This window comes from Myxocyprinus asiaticus, chromosome 13 (assembly GCF_019703515.2).
Source record: "Myxocyprinus asiaticus isolate MX2 ecotype Aquarium Trade chromosome 13, UBuf_Myxa_2, whole genome shotgun sequence".
In the NCBI taxonomy this organism is placed as follows: domain Eukaryota; kingdom Metazoa; phylum Chordata; class Actinopteri; order Cypriniformes; family Catostomidae; genus Myxocyprinus; species Myxocyprinus asiaticus.
Genome location: NC_059356.1, coordinates 30103699 through 30128842, shown reverse-complemented (window position 1 = coordinate 30128842; position 25144 = coordinate 30103699). Strand labels below are relative to the sequence as shown.

The 25144-nt window shown below is 44.4% G+C and overlaps 1 protein-coding gene across 3 annotated transcripts; it reads right to left on the bottom strand.

Annotated features, from left to right (window-relative positions):
* Positions 1 to 46: 46 nt before the first annotated feature.
* On the bottom strand, positions 47 to 16693 carry LOC127450756 (keratin, type II cytoskeletal I-like). 3 transcript variants are annotated; one of them, XM_051715088.1, is made up of 9 exons: positions 16526 to 16693; positions 13898 to 13945; positions 13634 to 13685; positions 13188 to 13256; positions 12945 to 13073; positions 12813 to 12845; positions 11627 to 11662; positions 1040 to 1120; positions 47 to 853 (listed from the first exon to the last, which is right to left on the bottom strand). In XM_051715088.1, exons 3-9 carry the CDS (start codon positions 13656 to 13658, stop codon positions 612 to 614), a joined length of 615 nt encoding a protein of 204 aa, XP_051571048.1. In that variant the 5' UTR covers positions 13659 to 13685; positions 13898 to 13945; positions 16526 to 16693; the 3' UTR covers positions 47 to 611. The 3 variants fall into 3 exon arrangements, with proteins under 3 accessions (XP_051571048.1, XP_051571049.1, XP_051571050.1); XM_051715089.1 differs by having other exon boundaries at positions 47 to 850; XM_051715090.1 differs by having other exon boundaries at positions 12945 to 13070.
* Between the last annotated feature and the right edge of the window lie 8451 nt (positions 16694 to 25144).

Genomic DNA, 25144 nt, shown 5'->3' with positions numbered 1-25144 from the left:
TGTTGTGTGGTCTTCCTGGAAACGGATGAGAACTGAGAGCAGTATGCACACACATATGAGAACTTGTGAGATGGTGCATGTGTTGTTTTATACACTGCCATTTAGTCAGTGTCTGTCTTAAGGCATTACGTAATAACTTTAATTTGATAAGATCAAAAGTGTCAAAAATGTTATCACACTACAAATCAAATCATCATCGTGTTTTAGGTTTTGGCCAGTACATCTTCAATCCCAGGTTGGTAGCATTTTAAAAGTAAAAAACCTGTGTGAATCAGGCCAAGCTCTAAATTGTTCATTTTCTGACCAGTGATAATCAAACCAACTCAGTGACATTAAGCATGAAATCATGTATTCAAGCATAAACAACTGCATTGCATTTACACATATGGTAGACACTTTCATCGAAATCCAAAGTGCTTTAAGGTATACATTTTTTCCAAAGTGCATTTAAGGTCTATATTTTATCAGCTGGGAATCAAACCCAAGACCGTGGCATTACTTGAGCCCTTCTCTACCAGTTAAGCTCCAGGAATCCATTTGTTTGTTCATATACTGTATTCCCTTTAAATCGTCCTCTCTCTATTTCTCTTTTTCTTACAGGTGCGAGATATTCAAGTCAAATCCTCAGGCAAAGCATCAGGAAAGCCAGAAAACTGAGATTTGCATGTTGCATTTGAATAACAAACATATGCACTGCACGAACCCAGGCCAGTGTCGGGCCCAAGGGTTGGTTTTCCTCCATATGTAGTTCCACCATAGCTACTAGTCTTCCCTTGAGGCCCAAGTCCGTCTGAGACTACAGGCTGGCCACTGTAGGGCAATGATCTGGCAGCACCAAGTACAACACCTGCTGCTTTAGACAAATCAGATGTATTACAGAAGTAACCACAACTATACAAATTTCAGGATTAAAGTGACATTTAGGGTAGATATACTGTAGATACAGTAGAACAGGCATCAGCTTGATTGCACAGAGATCATATTGGTTGAAATGTTCATCCCAAAGGAGTGCATAAACTGTCAGTTGTCTTATTCTTACCATACTTTCTAGACTTGGCAGGAGTACCCAGACCAGTGTTAATTATCAGCTCCAGACCTCTATGGCCTCCATCTCCAAGACCTGCTAGAGGAATAGTTGACCTTGTGATTTCACTTGTCATGTAAACCTCTAGTTAAATGGTGCCTCTAGTTAAAGGATTTGTTCATCCAAATATGAAAATTTTATCATCATTTTACCCCCTTACATCTTTACAAACTCATATGATTTTCTGTCTTCAGTACAACACAAAAGGTGAATTTTTTAACAATATCCAGGCCACTTTGTTTATATAATGAAAGAGAATGAGAATGTCAGGATTTTAAGAAAATTACAACCTAAATATCTCTCTGTTCCCCTTAGAAAGCTTTATGTTTTTTTTTACATAAGACTTTAATGTAGCTGCCCTTCTGGCCCCACCTGCAGGCAGGCTTTTCCCCACCTCTATAGGGCTGGGGAGGGGGACAAGGGGAGGGGGGAAAAAAAGGGGGAGAGGGAAAGGGCAAAGTGGAGAGAGAGAGAAAGAGAGAGAGAGAGAGAGGAGAGAGAGGAATAATCTGGTTCGCCGGTGCCCAGATACACTGCAGCCAGGCCCTCAGCCACTCCCCAACCTCTGGCGGACAACAGCCACTCCTCCCCGGGCGGACCGGAGCAAGTCCTCCGACCCCTGGCAGATGGAATGCCCCACTGCCTTCTTGCGGCTGGTAGGGAACTCCTCTGCCACTGGCAGCGTCTCCACCGCTCCAAGCAGCCGGCAGCGAGCCCCTCCTCCCCTCGCGGACTGCGGCCGTTCCTCCGCGTCCAGGCAGTCGACAGCAACTCCTCCCTCCCCCGGCGGATGGCCGCGGCTGCTCCTTTGGGTTGGCTGGCAGTCTCGAGGACTTAGCGCATCCCTCCTCCTTCCGGGGTTTCAGCACCAATGTTCGGTTAAGGTTGGGAAAGGAGGAAGTGGGAACCGGCTGAATAGTCTAAATAATATATAATAAGAACTTAAACAAAGACACACACAACACAAACACACACACGGCAGCTGCAAGTAGCTCTATCTCTCCTGAACTGCCGCATTCGCTGCACTTATCCCTCTCCTCGGCTGATTAGCCCGATTGGGGTCCAGGCATGCATAGTCACGGCCCGGCCCCGCCCTCCTCCTCGTCACAGTGAACTAATCCTTTAAAGGTTTGATGGCAAGAAATCTTATGCAATTTCATAGTAAGTACTTAAGCCAGAGTACGATAATATCAATTATTATCACAGGACAGAGTGAATTAAACAGTGGGATGTGTTTACATTGGTACAGGTGTTTGCATTTTTAGAATGCTTACACTGACAGACTTCACTCTTTAATGTGAATGCAATGTTTAATGCACTGGTTAACCTGATAACTATCAGCCTTACCAGCCATGCCATTCAGGCCAACGTTATCAGCTAACACTGATGGGAAGGCAGGCCCTGTAACATAATTATTATTGTCACTCAATTATAATTATGTCCATGTTATTGTGTTGTTAGGACAATGCTCCATTATAACAGCTCAATAAGACCTGCCCTGTAACCGTCCGCAGTACCATAAATGTTAGTGCCATATCCATTGCTGTAGCCTATTGAGAATAGAATAAAGAGAATCTTACTGAAAAAGTGAAAGCTTTCTTGGAAAACAATGGTGGTGTTTACATGATAGAAGTAACACAGGAAATGACTTTCTCAGCGAAGGTCGACCACTTTGCAACCAAAATAATTCGGTGAAAAAGAGCAAAACAATAGTGTGAAATTGAGAGTGCTTCTTGCACAAACATGCATGCAGATATCAAACTATCTGAAAGACATCAGAGAAGAGCTTTGCCTCTAGAGCTGCTTGTCATTGTGCTGAACCAGCAGGCTGCTGATCTGACAACACTTGGACTATGTGCTCAATAACCCTGCACCAATGTTAAAAAAGGTTTCACTTCAGCACTAACAGAGAAAAGAACAGAAAATAAATGAAAGAAACACATGGAAATGACTGATTCATTGTTTATGGATGATTCAGTACATTTAAATTATCCGATCATAAAACCTGATTTTAGCTCTTTATGGATTAGTTCATCCACCACTTCGGGTTCAGCTAGCGCGGATTGCAAATTATTGCAAATAACGCTAGTGGAGGGCAGGCTTTCTAGCCCGGGGTTGAAGCCAGATTTTAAACCATTCAGGAGGTAGTTTGTAAATAGGGCGTCGGGATGGTTTGCAAGTTCTTTAGCAAGAGAAGAAATATTAACAGGAGTGCTGAGATATTTTTTGAGATTTTTATTTTTGAAAGATTTCGATACAGGGCAGATAGGGCGGGGTGTGGGAAGTAGCTGGTAGAGCTTTTCGGATCTTTGGACTGACCGGGTGGGAAGGTTAGAATTTATGAGAGGGCATAATTCAGTTTGATGGTCTGATGATCTACATACTGCACAGGAAATGCTGCGGCAGCCGAGGAAAACTCTGTTATGGAGATCTAAGTCAAGGGCTCCCCAGTATGGACACTGGTTCCACTGCGTGACTCGAACAGCTCATTTGGCAGAGAACATTTTATGGTAGGTGTAGAACTCCCCGACTGCCACCGAAAGAGAGAGAGAGAGAGCTCTGCAATGATCGCCATGTAATCATTTAGTTCACGTCGTCATGTGTGGGAACACAGAGTAAATAACTTCTGTATAACGGCTGAACGAAATACAGAATTCTGCCAAGGAGAGCGTACGAGTGGAGGCAATTTTTGTGTTTTTAAGTGTTACTGAAAAGTCGCTGCAGTCTAAAAGGTATTGCGGCTCGTTGGTGGGGTAGAGAGAAAGGAGAGCATAAAGGTCTATATCTGCACCTGACAAAATCTGGGTCCGGAGATTATTGGACACTTGCGGAGGTTCCATGGCTGTGGCATTTGGGGGAATAGCTAGAGGCATAGCTGTATGGAGAGTAAAAGTAGAGGGGCAGGCTGGTTGAGGCCCGCCGAGAAGCCTGGGGCGGCACCGAAGGCAGGATAGAGTGAGGGGGGAGGAGCTGGAAAAGGTAAACATTGGGCTGGAGAGTTGGTCATTAGCGGAGACAGCCTCATGCTCAATTCCGCTCCGAAAGCCCAAGGGTAGGACGGGGGAAAGAGCTGGGGAAGGCTGGTTGAGGAGAAGGAATTAGAGCCTCTGAGGTTGTTGAAAATCTGAGCAGTGGAGGCGGGCAGTCTCCTGCGTCTGGGTGCCTGGTGGTTGGGAGCAAAGTGAGCGGAGATTGGCAAGAGAGAGAAAGGAGAGGTGGTGGTTTGCTAGGTGCTTGGCCTGATGCTGATGTCACGCTGGCTGAAGGTCTTTTACGGGACGGAAGTTTGGTGAGGGAGAAATGGCCTGTACCTGAAACCCCGGAGGGTTGTGAGCAGTTGGTGTTTTTGTGAGTTGGAACGTCACATCTGGAGAAACTGGTAGAAGGTAAGGATTCAGCTATCATGTTTTCAGGGGTTTTAGAGTTAGAAGGAATGTCATGTTTGGGAAGAGACGTATAAATCATATAATTGGATTTTGCTTAGCCTGTGAAAGAAGTGGATGTTAGAAGCGGCTAGAGCTTGGCGAAGTTTATTAACTGTCCATTTTGAAATGACAGGTATAGTTAGGTGGTCGGCAGAGGTTGAAGATCTGAGTGAACCCTCCACTCTCCCCTGAACCCTTGTGGCTCAACGATTGGTTCTTGGGCTTGGGGCACCGCCCACAGCCACACCCCGCCCCCGTTTCTTTCTTCCCGGAAGTGCATGAGGAGCTGACAAGATCGTGGGAGGCACCTTTTACTGCCCGGTCCCGGTCTTTCAGCTCCCCCGCTATCACTACCCTCGATGGTGGAGCGGCCAGGGGGTATTCGGTGATCCCCCAGGTGGATAAGGCGCTCGTGGTGCACTTGTGTCCGCAGAGCACCGCCACCTGGCGGGGCGCCCGAAGCTCCCATCCAGGGCCTGTAGGTTTACGTCATCCCTGACGACTGTGGCCTGCGGTGCTGCTGGACAAGCTGCCTCCGCCCTGCATGCCATGGCTCTCCTGCAAGTACACAAAGCCAAGGTGCTAAAAGAACTGCACAAGGGTAGTTCTGACACGGGATTGATGCAGGAACTGCACTCGGTGACCAACCTCGCTCTCTGGGCGATGAAGATCATGGCGCGGTCTCTTGGGCAGGCGATGTCCACCCTGGTGGTCCAGGAGCGCCACCTTTGGCTCAACTTGGTCGAGATGGGACAGGCGGACAAGGCACGGTTCCTTGATGCCCCCATTTCCTAGGTTGGCCTGTTTGGTGACGCGGTCGAGGACTTTGCCCAGCAGTTCTCAGCGGTGAAGAAGCAGACAGAGGCTTTACAACATATCCTGCCCCGGCGCAGCTTAAGACCCCTGTCTGCTTGTCACAAAGGGCGTCCTCCTGCAGAAACAACACCTGCTCTGCCGCAGCCTGCCCCCGTGGCCCGGCTCCAGCGTGGAACCCTCTGCAGGAAGCAGACGCCACCCGTCTCGCAGCCGGCCGCTAAGAACCCGAGGAAGGCTTCGAAGCGCCCCCGAGACGGGCGACCCGGGGGCGAGGAGACCCACTTCTCTGGGGCTGGTCGACAGACTACTCCATCCCCTGGTGGAGGGCCGGGAGGAGAATCCTTTGTTGCCGCATGCCCAGGAGGCTGCGGGACCCAAAAGCCTGACAAAAGAATGGTTCCCACGTCTCCTGGGTCACATGTCCAGTGCGCACGGCCGTTGTCACGACCACCGTCCACCGTCCCATTTTGGCAGGTATGGCGCTCCAGCGGCAGACCCCCCGCCCATGTGCACCCAGCTGTGGCATAAACACGCCCACATGGGATTGGTTCTAGTGGACTACGGGGACGAGATTCCTCCTCCCCCTCCTCGGCCAATCTTATGGTGGGCAGCAGGAGCCAGGTAAGTGCTTAGATGTCCCTGGACTCAGCATGGCCACGGGGCTCGAGTCCCCTCAACGTGGCACCTCAAGCTCTGCCCCACCACGAGGTCCCACCCGCCGGTACATCCGACGTGATCATTCCCTTGGTCCCCCTCGCCCGGAGTTTGGGCACATGGCTCGTGCTTTCCAACCCGTCACCATGGCTGACCCGGACCGTCCAACTCAGCTACGCGATTCAGTTCGCCAGGCACCCGCCCAGGTTCAGCAGCATCCGCTTCACCTCGGTAAAGGGTGAGAACACTGCTACCTTGCATGCGGAAATTGCTACCCTTCTGCGCAAGGGCACGATAGAGCTGTCCCTCCAGCCGAGATGAAGAAAGGGTTCTACAGCCCTTACTTCATCATACCGAAGAAAGGCGGTGGGTTGCGACCAATCCTGGACCTGCGAGTACTGAACCGGGCTTTGCACAGACTCCCATCCAAGATGCTGACGCAAAAACGCACTCTAACAAGCGTCTGGCATCAAGATTGGTTCGCGGCGGTAGACCTGAAAGACGCGTACTGCCACGTCTTGGTCTTACCTCAACACAGACCCTTCCTGCGGTTTGCCTTCGAAGGACAGGCATACCAGTACAAGGTCCTCCCCTTCGGCCTGTCCTTGTACCTTTGCGTCTTCACGAAGGTCACAGAGGCAGCCCTTGCCCCGCTAAGGGAAGTGGGCATTCGCATTCTCAACTATCTCGATGACTGGCTAATCCTAGCTCACTCTCGAGAGTTGCTGTGCACACACAGGGACCTCGTGCTCCGGCACCTCAGCCGACTGGGGCTTCGGATCAACTGGGAAAAGAGCAAGCTCTCCCCGGTTCAGAGCATCTCTTTTCTCGGTTTGGAGTTGGACTCAGTCTCGATGACAGCATGCCTCACGAACGAGAGTGCGCAGTCGGTGCTGAACTGTCTGAAGGCGTTCAGACGGAGGACAGCGGTTCCACTGATACTTTTTCAGAGGCTCCTGGGGCATATGGCATCCTCAGCGTCGGTCACACCGCTCGGGTTGATGCGTATTAGACCACTTCAGCACTGGCTTCAGACTTGAGTCCAGAGATGGGCATGGTGCCGCGGGACACATCGCGTGACCATCACACCGATCTGTTGCCGCCTCTTCAGCCCTTGGATCAACCTTGCATTTCTACGGGCAGGGGTTCCCTTAGAGCAGGTCTCCAGGTGCTTCGTGGTTACAACAGACGCCTCCAAGATGGGCTGGGGCGCCAGATGCAATGTGCACACTGCCGCCGGCTCCTGGACTGGCCCGCGGCTGCGTTGGCACATCAACTGCCTAGAGTTGTTGGCAGTACTGCTCGCCCTGCGGAGGTTCCGGCCATTGATCCAGGGCAAGTACGTGTTGGTCCAGACAGACAACACAGCAACGGTAGTGTACATCAACCATCAAGGCGGTCTACGCTCCCGTTGCATGTCACAACTCGCCCGCCGTCTCCTCCACTGGTGTAAACAGCGCCTCAAGTCGCTACGAGCCACTCACATCCTGGGCGACCTCAACACCACAGCGGACATGCTGTCACATCAGGTTACCCTCAGGGGAGAGTGGAGACTCCACCCTCAGGTGGTCCAGCTGATTTGGAGTCGATTCGGTCAAGCACAGGTAGACCTGTTTGCTTCCCGGGAATCCTCCCACTGCCCGCTTTGGTACACCCTGACCGAGGCACCCCTTGGTATAGATGCGCTGGCCCCCTGGACTATGCAAATATGCGTTTCCCCCAGTGAGCCCACTTGCAAGGTCAGGGTGGACGAGGAGCAGATCGTCCTAGTAGCAACCTACTGGCCCACCCAGACGTGGTTCTCGGATCTCACGCTCTTCGCGACAGCCCCCCCCCGATGAATTCTTCCCCGAGGAAGGACCTTCTTTCTCAGGGACGGGGCACCATCTGGCACCTGCGACCAGACCTCTGGAATCTCCACGTCTGGCCCCTGGACAGGATGTGGAAGACCTAAGTGGCGTACCACCCACAGTGGTAGACACAATAACTCAGGCTAGGGCTCCCTCTATGAGGCGCCTGTATGCCTTGAAGTGGCATCTGTTCGCTAAGTGGTGTTCTTCCCGATGCGAAGACCCCCAGAGATGTGCAGTCGGATCGGTGCTTTCCTTCCTGCAGGAGAGGCTGGAGGGGAGGCTGTTCCCCTCCACCTTGAAGGTGTATGTAGCCGCTATTTTGGCTCATCATGATGCAGTAGACGGTAAGTACTTGGGAAAGCACGACTTGATCATCAGGTTCCTGAGAAGCGCTAGGAGGTTGAATCCCTCCATACCGCGCCTCGTCCCCTTGTGGGACCTCTCTGTTGTCCTTCGGGGTCTACAGGGAGTTCCCTTTGAGCCCTTGGAGTCAGCTGAGCTTAAGGCACTCTCTTTGAAGACTGCAATCCTTACTGCGCTCACTTCCATCAAAAGGGTAGGGGACCTGCAGGCATTCTCTGTCAGTGAATTGTGCCTGGAGTTCGGTCCGGGTTACTCTCACATGATCCTGCGACCCCGAACAGGCTATGTGCCCACGACCCCTTTTAGGGAACAGGTGTTGAACCTGCAAGCGCTGCCCCAGGAGGAGGCAGACCCAGCCTTGGCGTTGCTGTGTCCGGTGCGAGCTTTACGCATCTATTTGGATCACACAAATAGCCTTAGAAGCTCCGAGCAGCACTTTGTCTGCTTTGGTGGACAGCAGAAAGGAAGCACTGTCTCCAAACAGAGGATCGCCCACTGGGTCATTGACGCCATCGCGATGGCATATCAGGCTCAGGACATGCCACCCCCTGCGGGGTTACGAGCCCACTCTACCAGGAGTGCGGAGAAACTCGCTGACCGGCCCAGTACATGCGCTAATGAGCCCCTGTACTGAGGTAGGTGCTCCACACGTGCTGGTTCCCCGAAGGCGACCCCATGTGATATTGTCCGCAAAATCGTTTCCCTGTCGGCAAACTGCATCTTCCTTGGGCAGAGGCCCCTCTGCCCCCAGTCGCCATGCTCTGTAGAAACTCCTCCCCCTTCGGGTAGGACCTACCATGGGACCTCTCTACATGACATACTTTCGACAAGACTCGGTAAGACCATGAGACATATTCCACTTAAAATACCCCCCCCTTTTTGGGTGGGGTGTGGTCTCCACAGTGTCTTCTCCTTGGGAGGGACACCCCCTGACGCAGACACTTATGGCTCCCAGTCAGTTAACAAATTCCACTCTTTTTGGGGAGAAAAAGAGAGGAAGAGAGGCCTCGGCTGGGCTAGACTGTCCCTATAGTTGGGCAGTCGACTTGTTCCTGATGGACCGTTCGACGCTCATACACCACCAGTTCACGTAACACAGTTCAGATAGTTGTGGCGTTTTGTATAGGGACCTCTAGTGTCACTACATCGACACAACGTCGAGTGAGTGACAGATAGGGAACGTCCTGGTTACTTTCGTAACCTCCGTTCCCTGATGGAGGGAATGAGACGTTGTGTCCCTCTTGCCACAACGCTGAACTACCCACTGAAATGGCCGGGACCTGGTCTCGACTCCTCAGCACAAAACCTGAATGAGTGATTGCATACCAGCTCCTTTTATACCTGTATGTCCGGGGGAGTGGCATGCAAATTCCACTTGCCAATTCTCATTGGCCTTTTTTCAAAAAAGCAGAGGTGTTTGGGGCTCCCAAGAGTGACCCCTAGTGTCACTACATCGACACAATGTCTCGTTCCCTCCATCAGGGAACGGAGGTTACAAAAGTAACCAGGACGTTTGTCTCAACATTTAAAGTCCGACATAGTTCCATCACCTATCCTTTACACTATGTCTCTTAGGACCTCTGAATTTTAAAGACACTTGAGCACAGACAAAAGTGTTCCTGCTTTGGAGTAATATGGCAATACTCCTATTTACAGATTACTCACAGATACTCCACTTTTAGTGTGTAAACCACAGACCACATCTCTCCTTACTAAATGCTACTAGAAATGTGACAGGTGCCAGAATAAAAAGTGTGTTAGAATACAACACTGATCACATTCTGGTTACTGGGAGATAGACTGACACGCTTCTGGAAATTCTGCAGAAAAGACCAGCATAGCTGGTCACCAGCATATGTTATACAGTATTTTAGATGCCAGTCCCCAGCATGATATGCAGATATGCACCAGGCATCTTAATCTAAACCAGCAATACTTAGTACCAGCAATAAAAAGCTAAGTTTTGCTGATGAACATCATGGCTATGCTGGCCCACCAGCTAGAACATCACTAACCAGCATAAAACAGCTTGGACCAGTATGGAAAATCACACTGTTCGGAGCTGGTCTTCTAAGCAGGGAAAACACACAGCTAGTTAGTTATTGGTTAAAAGAGATAAGTTTAGTGGATGCATGGACAAATGTCTATTCACAAGTTAAATGAAGGAATTTTTAAGTTCTGTGAATGAGAACCATCCCTAAATTATGAACTGAAAAAAATGGAAGAAGAATAAATTAGGATTGGAGGGTTTACCCAGTTTTGATGGTTTTGAGCCATGTGGGCATGCCTGCTGGTACACTATATCCTGAAGATCACAAAATCATTCTGTTCATGTTACAACATTAGGGTTTGAAAACACCTAATCTGGAAAAAGATTAGCCTTTTTGTTCTCTGACATGTTTTATAAATGTATGCACTTTAAAACATTTATTAATGGTCAGCTTGAACAGCAAACAGAGATTTACCATCTGTTCTAGCCACCTGACCAGCAGACACACCAGGTCCTCATGTGCCATATTATAAAAATCTGAATAAATAGTGACAACTCGGAATTAACAGCACCAAGCATACAGATAAACAATTACCATAAATCATTAAACAAGCAAAGATTAGACAGTGGCTTGAGTAATAATTGCAACAAAGTATGTCTTAACAATGTTTGCTTATTGTAAACAGTTAGGTTAAAGGAATGATCCGGGTTCAATACAAGTTAAACTCAGTTGACAGCATTTATGACTTAATGTTGTTTGCAACAAAAAAAATAGTCATTTCAACTCATGAAGTTTTAACAGAAGAATTCATGTAAGTGCTTTTATAAAATTATAAGCTTCACATTTCTATGTTTAAACCCCCCAAAAATTGCCCACATTCACTTACATTGTAAGTGCCTCACTGTAACCTCCATTTTTGCTTTTTTTAAAGAAAAGGAGGGACGAGTCAAAATTAATTTTTAATCAACATTATGCTACAAATGCTGTCGATTGAGCTTAACTTGAACCCGGAATATTCCTTTAAGCAAAACGTTAGCCATTCATTTTCATTGTATGGAAAAAAGATGCAATGAAAGTGAGGCTAACATTCCATGTAACATCTCCTTTTGTGTTCCAAGGAAGAAATGAAGTCATACGGGTTTGAAAAAATTATGACAGAAATTTCATTTTTGGGTGAACTATCCCTTTAATACATCATTTTGTGTATTTGATCATTGAATTCAGTTAATTGCAGCAATCTGAAATAAAGAAGAGATTAACAGGAACAAAAGAATGGAGCAGTCCCCGACCCTGAAATTTAAAGTGGGAACATAGATTACGTTGGTCAGTTGTGCTTGCTATAGCAACCTGAGTAAAATATTGGTCAGACTCCTGAGTTCAAACACACAAGAATGAGGAGGGAACAATTTTTTAATGCTTCCACAAGGACAGGTTACATACCGCATCCAGTGCCAGGGTATCCTCCTGCACTGTAACCTTGCAACAAGACAAGAGGGATGTCAAGGTTAGATGAAGAAATAAATGCCTGTTTAGCCAGACACACATGGTAGCCTATTTGCACTCATAGTCGGCACATAAACACTCACTGCCACACAACTTATTAAAAAAATATGATACCTAATCATGGCAAATGGAGAGCATATATCACTATATGTGAAAGATTTTAATCACAAGGTCAATTTCTGATTGGTTAGATCAGATTCAATCAGCTACACAACCTTCAGGTCAGACTGAGATGGCATTAAAGTGTAATGATTATTGATAAGGATCAGGGTTGGGGAGTAACGGAATACATGTAACAGGAATATGTATTTAAAATACAAAATATAAGTAACTGTATTCCACTACAGTTACAATTTAAATAATTGGTAATTAGAATACAGTTACATTCAAAAAGTATTTTGATTACTGAAGAGATTACTTTGCATTTATTGTCATTTGTTTCATTTAATATTTAGTCCTTTCAGATAGAAAACATTTTTACATATAAATGATGCGATCCAAAGTGCATTCGAACAGCGGTGAAACACTTTCTTACGACGTTACATTCAAACAAGCAGACAGAGAAGTTAGTTTGGAGCAGAAGAAATAGACATAAACCTTGTGTAAATTGTCAGCTTTACGCTAAGCTAAAATGCTATTTCTAGCCATTTTACATGCACATGTTACCAGGAACAATCATATTTTTTATCAAGAAAATTCACATTGGATCAAAAAATAAGACCTTTGATATTAGATCAAAAATCATATTCTTTATAATAATTTTTGTATTGTTTTCCTGTAAAAATATCTAAAAATCCTTAAAACAAGATCAATTTGATTAATCTTGTTTTAGAAACAACACTGCATAAGATATTTGAGTTTTTCAGTGAATTTTGTACTTACTGTACTGGCAGAGTTTTTATAGTCTAAACAAGTGAAAAAAATCTACCAGTGCTGAAGAAGTAATCCAAAGTATTTAGAATACGTTATTGACCTTGAGTAATCTAACGAAATACGTTACAAATTACATTTTACAGCATGTATTCTGTAATCTGTAGTGGAATACATTTCAAAAGTAACCCTCCCAACTCTGATTAGGATACATCCATAAAGAATTTGAGATTTACAGTGCATATATACTTACCTAGCTGGGCCCCATAGCCAATACTGGTATATCCTAGAAAAATTAAAAACGAGAAATTAATTGAATCATTTTGCCATGTCTGTGGCAAGAATAATTACGTACGCTGAATAAAAAGCTAATTGGAGTTCTCACCTCTTCCTCCAAGCTTCCCTCCTTGATAACCCAAAGCTGCTCCCAGTCCATTGCCAAGTCCAAACCCTGTTCCAAGTCCCAGTCCGGTGTCCCCAAGGCTTGCGCCAAGGCCAGTCCTAAGATTGGCTGCTAGACCCAAAAAAGCAAGCCCACAGTGATAAATACAAGAATAGATCCATCAGAGATGATGAAATAGCTCCAAACTGCCATCTGCATCTGTTTAGAAATGACTGACTGTTATACCTCCATAGCCGAGCGTTCCATATTCTTGTTTTAAAGGTCCTCTGATCCCAGTGGGTCTGAAAGCTGCCCCTAAGAGATTTCATACTCATTACAAAAATTGCATGCACAGTGAGCCGTATGCACACAACATAATGCTTATGACATGCTGCTCAAGCATGCAAAATGCTCACATGCATTTTCAACAATCACAATTTTTTTTTTAACACCTTCAAGATAACGGCCTGCTGTTTGGAGAAAAAACATAATAATATAATAATATGTTAGTCTGCATAAAATAATATGACTGGACTGTATAGAAATAAACACCCTTGTAAATGGTCTTGCTGACAAAGACACCCTTTTCCAAGCCAGTTCTGTGTAGTTTGCCATGTGTTTATTCAAAGATTATAAATCTTTATTTATTCTAGTTCTAATTTTCATCTCAGCTACATCAAAGTTTCACTCACCACTTGCCCAGCTTGCCCACCCCATAGCCTCGGGGTCCAAGAATACCAGCTCCTGGACATGAGAAAATACAAAAATTACAAAGATAGTGATTACTGCTGTTGACACATGAGTAAATAAATAATTGCATTCAGTATTTCCTATAAGTTTCATGCTCCCTGCCTTCACACCCAGAACAGGACTTAGAGAGAAAAGTAATGTGCTTATCTGCAATCCTAATATCTCATAGATGCACCACAAATACAGAACATATTAGTGCAATATACCTCAACTTGGTGCCATCCTTCCCAGGGCTCCTGTCTGTGGTCTAACTCCTGTTGAAAACAAGGGACATATACATTCAAACTCAACTAATAAGAAAACAAGAACAGCAAGTTTTTAACATACTGTATATAAGATGATGTGATTTGACCTATTGGTAATCTCAACATTTAAACAAGCTTCTATTATACTATAGTTGATTTATTTTTGGACACTGTACCATGGTAACACCAAATTTATTTGAATATGTGCTATGGCAGTACTATGTTTTTGGGCATGTATCATGGTAGTATGGTTATGTAAATACCATGGTTCAAGAATATGGTAATCATTTAGTACCATGATTCAGTAGGCTATGTCAAAGTATCAAGACATTACCATCTGATACCATTACTGTACCATGGTATCGCCACATTACACAGTCATGAGAGTCGTAATTGCAATGACAAAAAGCAGTGACAGATGTCTAAAAAATATTTCAACAGAGAGTCTTCAAACAGATTTTGGCCAAGGAATTATATTTTCTATCGGGCGAATCCAAACATGTACATGCAATGCTTTATTTATTTTTCACCATCTCCCTGCTTGAATTCTCAGAATTCACCTTATAAAACCTTCATGGTGGAGAATCTGTGACAGCGACACATTAAGCGATGAACAGCGTCAATCTTGTTGAATTTGATGCTGTCTTAGCATTACGAAAAGGCTTCCATAGATGCTCAAACACTGTAGGACAAAATGGACGGACTGTGTGCAGGTCGTAAAAGTCGCCACTGACAGAAGGTTGACAAATTTGGACCTTCCCTACCATCTTCAAGCCCCTTGTTTTGATCTTTAGACATGAAATATGAGTGTTTAAGCTGCGGTCAGGGTTACGGTGGCTGGAGAGGATCCAGGCAAATGGATATATGTAAAGCCATGACTCAATTCCAGAGGTGTTTATTCTCCATTTATCGAAGCTGTCAAAAATTTAACATGGAGTCGTTATGTGCACGGACAACAATAAATCATTTGGCAGAATCCAGAAACTTTCTGCATAGTATTACTTATGTTAGGTTTCTAGGATCCTAGTCTGTTGGCTGAACATATGACGCAAGACCATCACCGTCACACATGTGGACTGTCAAGATAATTAAGATGATGCCGCACTTTAATGCTAGGTTCACCAGGTGATCAATCATAACACCTCAGTCTAGGATTAACAGTAATAAACTCTAAACACAAATCAAAATGAATCCTAGTTTTTCAGTTACAGTGCACTCAGTTTAGATTAGCATCATATAAGAGCGAAAGTTCTCAGTTACAAATCCACTATTTGCGGTCAGCCATGACTAATTTATTTGCTTTATATTGGGTAATGCAAATAATTGTAAGTCATGATCATTTTAAACATATTTTTCAAAGTTTAAAACATACAAAAATATTTTTAGTAGCACAATAAACATGTTAAATCCATAATTTATGGGCTAGGTGAGGTTAAATACAGTAAGTTTGTCAGAAAGCTATCACACAGACAATGTACATACAGTACAGTAGTTTGGACATCTTTAGACAAGCAGTCCCCTCTAACTGATACAATAAGGTGTATTTACTTTCTTTTAATAAAATGGCACTTTTTTCAGTGATCCAAATTTTTACGTGCCGTACTTTGTGAACTGATTTCAACTGCCCCTCAGGTAACATAAATGACTTTAACACCCACACTGTTTTTTGCATTCACCCTTTTAGTATTTACCCTTTTCCCCTGGAAATTTCTCTAGCAGTATATACATGGCATACATAATGTAATAAAATAAATATATAAATGTCCTTTTATCATTTTATAACACATTTTTTTATTTTTTATGTCAAATTAGATAATAGGTTCAATGTTTAGCCTAGAAAAATGTTACAGAACAATAAAAAAAAAATGCAGTTATTGTTATATACAGTATTTTTCTAAGATTGTATTTTTAGAAAATGTACTTATCTAAATGGTGGCAGTTAGTCTAGATTGTTTACCTTTCGATGTCATGTTCTGATGGCAAACAGATTAGAAGGTCTCTACACCTAGTGGTGCTTATTTACTCCCAGCCGCTCACAGCTATATTTCACAATGTCAGTTCAAATATAAATGTAATTTTCTCTGCATCCAAAACAACATGCACACAATTATTGTAGGGCTTGAGTAGTCAACCATACCTGGGATCAAACCTGCAACCTTTGTGTTGCCTGATAGACTCCTTCATCCAAATTAGTCCTATCTAAAGTTAATCTGGTTTCTTTTTCAGTCATAATTTCCATTATGTGACACAACACATGTGCTGAAATATCACAACAGTCCACAATTCCTTCCCTCCTGCACATTTTACTGCATTCTTTTGAGTTCACTAAACTTTGAATTCTCTTTCTCATCTGGCTGTGTTTAAATCAGCTCCCTAGTTTAGTAGCCATTTCTGGGGCTGTCTTACTCGCAAAATTGTTCCAGTGACCCAATGCTCAGTGGATCAATACCCTTGCCAGTGACCGAATTAGTGTTCATGATATACTGATTCATGACACAGGGAGCAAGGGAGCTGATTAAGAAACACCCTATGTTTCCATCCAGCCTCAAACCTCTCCAAAAAGCACTTCAGAAGACACATCTAACTTACCTCATTGTATGGTGTTCTGTACCAGCCACAGGACCAGCGAGGTCTGCAGAAGGGCCAGGACCAGCATGTTGGCAGAGAGACAGACAGGCCGACAGACAGAAATGCAGACAGACAAACAGACAGTCAGACAAAGTGAGAGTCAAGTGGCCCCAATTGAAAGCAGCACCACTGGCAAATCTGCCCATCTGGCCTTTAAATATTCTCTAGATGCCCATGTTTTTCCCTGGACCATCCCTGCCTTCTATTGTGCTATTGGGCACCCCCTGACCAAGCACCTGCCCTCTCTCTCTCTCCTCAGCCCACTCTACCACTTCCTTTCCTCATGCTCTACCAAGCCTGAAGAAGAGAGTCAGATCCATGCAGAAACATCATGCACATACCAAGCGGTCAAGTATGTTAACAGGTCAACATGAGAGGACAAGAGAAAAAGGGCAGACAAGGATTGCAGCCATGAAAATGGCAATGGATTAGAGACAGAAAGATGGGAGAGGACTATGGCATTGAGGAAAACAATATTTTACTAACCCTTAAATTCTGTTTCTTGGGAGCCTTTCATTTTGTATTATACATTATTGATATTTAGCATGACAGCACTGGGACACTTCACTGTTTGTATCACTTCGCTTTTATGTGTTTGCAGCATTTCAGACAGGCTATCAGTCTGTGCGTTGCACTGTGAGATGCAATAGTTGATCTCGTTTTGGCATCGTTTGGAACTATTTTTGTTAGTGGAGCAAAAATGTGGTGTCTAAAATGTAAGTTACTCGAAATGAAGTGCATCTGTTGTATAAAAGCATTATGCCTAAATCAATAAGACATTGCTTAATTATACTGTAGATGATACCATCATGTTGAAAAGACATCATTTTCCTTTTGCAACCTGAACGCAATTAAACACGTCCACACATAATTACAGTTTGCTCAAAAGAGAACTACTAAGTCACTTACTGATGTCTGTAAATGGGCTGAGCATTTGCCCAAAGAACAGATAAGGTTAGTGGTGCACAATGGTCTGCTTGCTCTGACACTTGAGACAGAGCTCCACCTCACACTGAGAACCAAGTGTCATAATTTACAGTAGTAAAAACACCACATGAGTCACTGCACTGGCTTTTGTTTGCAATGATTCATAAAATAATATTTACAAGTTTACAGGATTTCATTTGGTTTTCATTAACTTCGTCTTTAGATGTTCCATCGCTTCCCATTTGAGCCATCAAGATTCATACTTCAGTTACCCCTGAAGTTTAAACTAGCATTCCTTTTTCTTCAAGAACATTAATGTGAGTGTATTACAAAAAGAATGCCAGAAAACGCATAAGAGGAAAACGTAATGGTAACTTTCGTAACATCCGTTCCCTGATGGAGGGAACGAGACGTTGCGTCGATGTAGTGACACTAGGGGTCACTCTTGGGAGCCCCAAACACCTCTGCTTTTTTGAAAAAAGGCCAATGAGAATTGGCGAGTGGAATTTGCATGCCACTCCCACGGACATACGGGTATAAAAGGAGCTGGTATGCAACCACTCATTCAGGTTTTGTGCTGAGGAGCCAAGACCAGGTCCCGGCCATTTCAGCAGGTAGTTCAGCGTTGTGGCAAGAGGGACACAACGTCTCGTTCCTTCAATCAGGGAACGGAGGTTACGAAAGTAACCAGGACTTTCCCTATCTGTCACTCACTCGACGTTGTGTCGATGTAGTGACACTAGAGGTCCCTATACAAAATGCCACAACTATCTGTACACGAGATGAGTGGCATCTGCTTCCTGCGGAGGGTTCCACGCCGGAGCCTGGCCACGGGGGCGGTCTGCGGCGGAGCAGGTGTTGTTGCTGCAGGAGGACGCCCTTGGCGATGAGCAGACAGGGTGCGGGGTCTTAAGCCACGCTGTGGCAGGATATGTTGTAAGGCCTCCGTCTGCTTCTTCACCGCCGAGAACTGCTGGGCAAAGTCCTCGACGGTGTTGCCAAACAGGCCAACCTGAGAAATTGGGCGTCAAGGAACCGTGCCTTGTCCGCCTCTCCCATCTTGACCAAGCTGAGCCAAAGGTGGCGCTCCTGGACCACCAGGGTGGACATCGCCTGCCTGAGAGACCGCGCCGTGACCTTCATCGCCTGGAGAGCGAGGTCGGTCGCCGAGCGCAGTTCCTGCATCAATCCCAGGTCAGGACTACCCTCGTGCAGTTCTTTTAGCGTCTTGGCTTGGTGTACTTGCAGGAGAGCCACGGCATGCAGGGCGGAGGCGGCTTGTCCAGTGGCACCGCAGGCCACAGTCGTCAGGGACGACATAAACCTACAGGCCCTGGATAAGAGCTTCGGCCTGGGGGATCACCGAATACCCCCTGGCCGCTCCACCATTGAGGGTAGTGAGAGCGGGGGAGCTGAAAGACCGGGACCGGGCAGTAAAAGGTACCTCCCACGATCTTGTCAGCTCCTCATGCACTTCCGGGAAGAAAGGAACGGGGGTGGGGCAGAGCCCAGGAACCGATCGTCGAGCCGCGAGGGTTCAGGGGAGAGTGGAGGGCTACACACTAGCCCGACACTCGTGGCCGCCCGGGAAAATATGTCCATCATTTCCACGTCGGTGTAAAACAGGGCGACTGTTCCCGAAGGAGGAAGCCCAGCCGAAGCCTCTGCATCAGACTGGACGAGCCCGGTCTCCGATGCTGCGCTCGATAACTCATCGTCTTCCAGAGCTCTGAACGAGAAGTCGAACTCATGCTGAGACGAGCCGGCGGTCTCGTGCGAGAGCCCGATCGGGGCAAGTGAGCGTGTTGGGGAATGGGAGGTCCGTGAGGGGATACCAGGTGGAGGTGGTCCCATTGATGTCCCCAAATCACCCCCAGTGCTAACTGACGCTGCTTCAAACCCATAGGTAGAAGGACCGGTGCGGGGAGCTGCTGGGGTGGCTTGCTTTCTTACGAAAGCAAGCCGCGACCGCAAGGTTGCCATGGTCATGTTCTCGCAATGAGGACATGACTCATCCACGCACGATGTCTCCACGTGGGCAGTGCCCAGACACATAAGACAGCGATCGTGGCCGTCAGAAGCGGAGAGATAATGACCGCAACCAGGAATAACACACAAATAGAAAGGCATCTTTAAAAAGACGTTCCGTGTGTGCCGCTCTTTTTGTGAATGAAAATATACCCTTTTAGAATATACTCTCTTATTTTCGCTCTGCCGAAGTGCCCAGGGGCATTCTCTGCACTCCACGGGTGCCGAGGGGGAGAAGCCGCTGAAATGCGCCATAAATCCAGCAGTTTTGAGGTGCGTCTTTGAAGGGAATTGAATTCAGTGCACTGAATACAACCGCTCGGCTCCGAAGAGAAAATCTGAATGAGTGGTTGCATACCAGCTCCTTTTATACCCGTATGTCTGGGGGAGTGGCATGCAAATTCCACTCGCCAATTCTCATTGGCCTTTTTTCAAAAAAGCAGAGGTGTTTGGGGCTCCCAAGAGTGACCCCTAGTGTCACTACATCGACACAACGTCGAGTGAGTGACAGATAGGGAACTTAATATTGACAACATTAACAATGGTTTGATAAGTTGAAGTGTGTACTTTTTATTTATTTGTTAAAATACTTTCTTGTATCCCAGCTAAAAGAAATATTACGAACCCAATATTTCTTTTAGCTGGGATACAAGAAAGTATTTGCAAGTTATGCAAGTTAAGCATTTGTTGCATAATGTTCATTAATACAAAAAAATTTATTTTGACCTGTCCATCCTTTTCTTAAAAAAAAAAAAGAGCAAAAATCGAGGTTACAGTGAGGCATAAACAATGGAAGTGAATGTGCCGGCCATTGAGTCTCACAAAGAAGTTGTAGTGGGCATTCGTCAAACACGTTCATATTCGTTTGCAGTCAGAAAAGTATACTCACAACGGCAACGCGGTCAACCAGGCGCAAGCCAGTCTGGAACACGCAAAACTAAGTATACCTGGGCCTTAAGCCATTCGTGGGTTTATTTCTCCCCACAAAAATTTAAACACTGCAGCGCGATCACAATATTGCTGTTTGTTTGAGCATCACAACAAACCCAACAGAGCAACATTGGATTGTCCAATGGCGTGAGTTTGGGGCAGGACTATCTGTTTGTCCAGCCAACAGAAGATGAGTGTAGTGTTCTGGAAACCTGTTTGAAAACAGCTTTTCTACAATTCTGTTTGGTGACACTAGTGGTGCAGATATTACAAGCTTCACCTTTAAGAAGAAGGAATGCTTTAAACAGATGTTACATTTATTCCAATGTTTAGAATACTTTCATACAGCTGAAAGATGAAATGTTACATGCAAAATATTTCTACAGTCTTCAAAGAGGCCTTTGAAGGAAGAACAGTCACACTCTGTTGTGGATAAAGTTAAGAAGTTATTACCTGGAGTTTACGAAGTCCAGACAGGTCTGCCTAATAGCTTACTGTAAACTTATGTGACAATTTCCCATTTACACAACATGAAAATATCCTGCCAGCAAGGATTTGTAAATATTAAAGTGGAATAATACAAACCAGTGTAGGATGTGAGCATGCAAAGTTCCACATTAAGCATTTATAAAACTTTGTTTTTCACATGAAGACAGTCACTGGCAGAGAGTCCAGTGAAGTCATATTTCAACAGCAATTTAGAGCCGCCGCCACCACCACCTCATCAGCATTTTATGTCAGTGTTTTCTGTTTACTTGCATTCATTCTTTTCTGCCTTTTTATTTTCAAAAGGCATGAAGGAATACTTTGCAAATGTAACACTGTGTAAATACAGAGGTCAAGGGCTTGTGTTTGGATCCCAGTAGCCAGGTTCATACTTTCCACTCAACTTCTTCCCTCTTCTCAGGACAATCCATTTGCAAATGTTCATATTAACAATACATACACATAGCATAGACACCCATCAGAAAAAATACAGACATAAACAGGTGTGAAACTGTAGATGAATAGATGGTAACAATTTTTTACCATCCATCCATCCCAAATGTTACACATTGTTTTGTGTCCATTCTCTGAAATGGGTGTCTGTATGTGTTTGTGCTGACTTAAACAAGGAGTGAGATTAATAATAAAATGCTCACAAGCTCTCAATATGTTTGTTTGGACAAATTAACATAGCTTCCCCCTCTGGAAATGACTTCAGCCAGGTTATTTGTACAGTAATATTAGTTTTTCTTTTGTTTTTTGTTTTTTCTTGTTGTAAGCAAAACCTTTCTATGTAGTTAGATTTATGCTAAAATCAAGAAAAAAAATCTTTCAAAGGAATGCGTATGCCCACCTTAAATTAGTTATATGATACGTGTGGATACAGCGAGGAGGCTTTTGACCCATAACTTTTAAATATACTGAGTTGATGACGCAGCACTGTTGAGTGAACTGTGATTATTATTATTATTATTTTCAATAAGTGTCCAGAGATTCTCTGCAGCAGGAGGCGGGACCGCAACTGAAGGCACGGGCGAAAAAGACAGTTCGACTCAGCTGAGCTACCAATCAGAAAGTTCGTTTTAGAGGCGAGTGGATATTTTTTTAACCAATCATATTTCCCGTTTCAATAAGGGGCGGGACATGAAATTCTAAACGCGTGCGTCTGCAACGCTGCAGTCTCCTTTATTTTGCGCTGTGGATTTACTTCGCTGCTAAAAGTGAAAATATTAATGCTTGTAAATAAAAACTTGTGCTATTAAACTTAAAGAAAATACTGACTGTCACTGAAACCGAGCTAGTTTTTTTTTATGCTCTTTGCAGATGACAAGTTGTCCGGTAATTGTATCAAATGTAATTTTTTCTGTCTTTTACTGCTGTCCGTGATGCCTTTTTATCTCGTGATATCAAATCATCTTAATTTATATTTCTTAACAGGAAAGTTATTTTACTATACACAGATATGAACATTTTTGTACACAATTAAAACAAATAGCCTAATAAGATAAGAAGTAATATAAAATACATGTTAACGTGAACATTACTACACTCAGTCTTTAACTACAATGCTTAACCGTTTATTTTGTATAAGGTTATATTTGTATTAGTTTATTAATTAAAGTATAAAGCCCGTTTTACTTGGGGGATCCTCGATAAAATCACAGTATGCCCACCTCTTTAATCACTGCTACACCACTGCCTAGGGGGGCACCAACATACCTTAGGGGGCACCAGAAACTCCACCGGCTGCCTTTGCATGTTATACGTTATTCACAGTCGATCACCTCGCACTTTCTCTTCGCGCCTTCGCACCGTGCACCACGTTACCAGGGTAATGCCATAGTACTGAATGATTGATCATGTTCATATTTCATGATACTGTCTTGGTATTCCAAGGTACTTTAAAAATACCATGGTTTTACTACATGCCATAAAAACGGGGTTATCACAGACCATAAAAGAAACAAGTGTATTACCATGGTGCTTATTGTGAGAAATATAACAGAATAGGCTATAATTTGTGATAAAGAAAAACATTAGGTACAGTATATAGCTTATACACACACACACACACACACACACACACACAAGAAAATGGTTAAAAACTCAAAAAGCAAAGAAATTAGTTAAGTATTTATAATTACTACTCATTAAAAAAAAAGAAATGCCCTTTTTATCCTTCCACCCCTGTCCCTGCTAAGGTCTGTGCACGTCACTGACCACAGGATAATACTTGATAGCTGCTGTCAGACCAATTAATAAGCAAATTTACCATTACAAAATATACCTCACACTCAGTTTGAAGGAGACCCGAGGGAGATTGACTGTATGCCACAACTACAGAAGAGGTGAAGATAAATAATCATGGGTAGATTCACTTTCTGTGAGAGCTTTCACACATATGTGTGAGACGGTGTGTGTGTTTTGGTGTTTATCCACAGTAAATGACAAAACTTTTGTGTGTTTTGAAGCCTTATGTTCTCATGTTACAGAATAAACTTTTCAAGTGTTAGCCATCTCAACTTAGCAGCAAAACACCTAGACAACTGTTTCTGTGGCACAGTGTTTTAGCCCATGTATAAGTATGGCAGTCACTCTGCTTGCACCTGTGATGGTGCTGTGTAAGCGTTCCACTCCACAGAGTGTGTCATAAACGGTGGGAAGACAAACTGAACCACAGAAACATGACAGTTGTTCATATGCTTTGTCTCTCATATCAACTTTATGCATACATTTTGTCAAATTATTTGGTAAATGTGAGTCATTATGGTCAACCAATGTCAAGGGCCCGGTGAAGCTAGTTCTTCATGTATTTTTCAGTTACAGTTTTACAGATTGGCCAAAGCTAAAATAGAAATGTTATCTTTTGTTAGTATGATGTTAGGATGATACTAACTGTATGAAATAGTGGACGATGGATAGATGGATGGGTGGATGGATGGATTGATGGATGGACGGACGGACAGATGGACGGACAGATAGATAGAGACAGACGCACTGATAAACAGACAGACAGATAGGGACAGACAGACTCAGACAGACGGATGGATGGATGGACGGACAGGCAGACATACAGATAGACAGATGGATGGATGGATGGACGGACGGACAGATGGATTGACAGACAGATAGAGACGGACGGACGGGCGGCAGATGGACAGACAGACAGACCGACCTACTGATCGATCGATAGGTTTGGGAACAAAAGACTTGAGCAGTTCAAAATAAGAAGGAAAAAACAGGTTCAAACTCTCCGTCACCCAGGTGTTATCTGGCCATTGATCCTTTAGTATGTCAATCATGACTTTCCAGGGTGTGGCTCTGGCTAGGTTAGGTTTGGGAGATAGAGACAGATAGAGACAGACGGACAGACAGACAGACATACAGATAGACAGATGGATGGATGGAAGAATGGACGGATGGATGGACAGATAGATAGAGACTGACAGACTGATAAACAGACAGACAGAGAGGGACAGACAGATAGATAGAGATGGACGAACAGATAGAGATGGATGGACGGACAGACAGATAGATAGAGACAGACTGATAAACAGAGAGACAGACAGAGACTGGCAGACTGATAAACAAAGACAAACAGACAGAGACTGACAGACTGATAACAGAAAGACAGATAGACAGAGACTGACAGACTGATAAACAGAAAGACAGATAGAGACAGCCTGATAAACAGACAGACAGACTGATAAACAGACAGACAGACAGATAGATAGACAGAGACAGATTGATAAACAGACAGACAGATAGAGACGGACGGACGGATAGATAGATAGATAGACAGAGACAGACTGATAAACAGACAGACAGATAGAGATGGACAGATGGACAGACAGAAAGATAGATACAGTTGAAGTCAGAAGTTTACATACACTTAGGTTGAAGTCATTAAAAATCATTTTTTAACCACTCCACAGATTTCATATTAGCAAACTATAGTTTTGGCAAGTCGGTTAGGACATCTACTTTGTGCATGACACAAGTAATTTTTCCAACAATTGTTTACACACAGATTGTTTCACTTTTAATTGACTATATCACAATTCCAGTGGGTCTGAAGTTTACATACACTAAGTTAACTTTGCCTTTAAGCAGCTTGGAAAATTCCAGAAAATGATGTCAAACCTATAGGCAATTAGCCAATTAGCTTCTGATAGGCTAATTGGTTAATTGGAATCAATTGGAGGTGTA

What these genes read in the sequence shown, in the direction of transcription:
- LOC127450756 (XM_051715088.1), bottom strand. Translation starts at nt 13,658, where the DNA reads ATGGGGTGGGCAAGCTGGGCAAGTG. An exon ending in AGGGAAGCTTGGAGGAAGAG is followed by an intron (nt 12,846 to 12,944) that starts GTGAGAACTCCA and finishes TAATTTTTCTAG; the next exon opens with GATATACCAGTATTGGCTAT. An exon ending in TGGCTATGGGGCCCAGCTAG is followed by an intron (nt 11,663 to 12,812) that starts GTAAGTATATAT and finishes TCTTGTTGCAAG; the next exon opens with GTTACAGTGCAGGAGGATAC.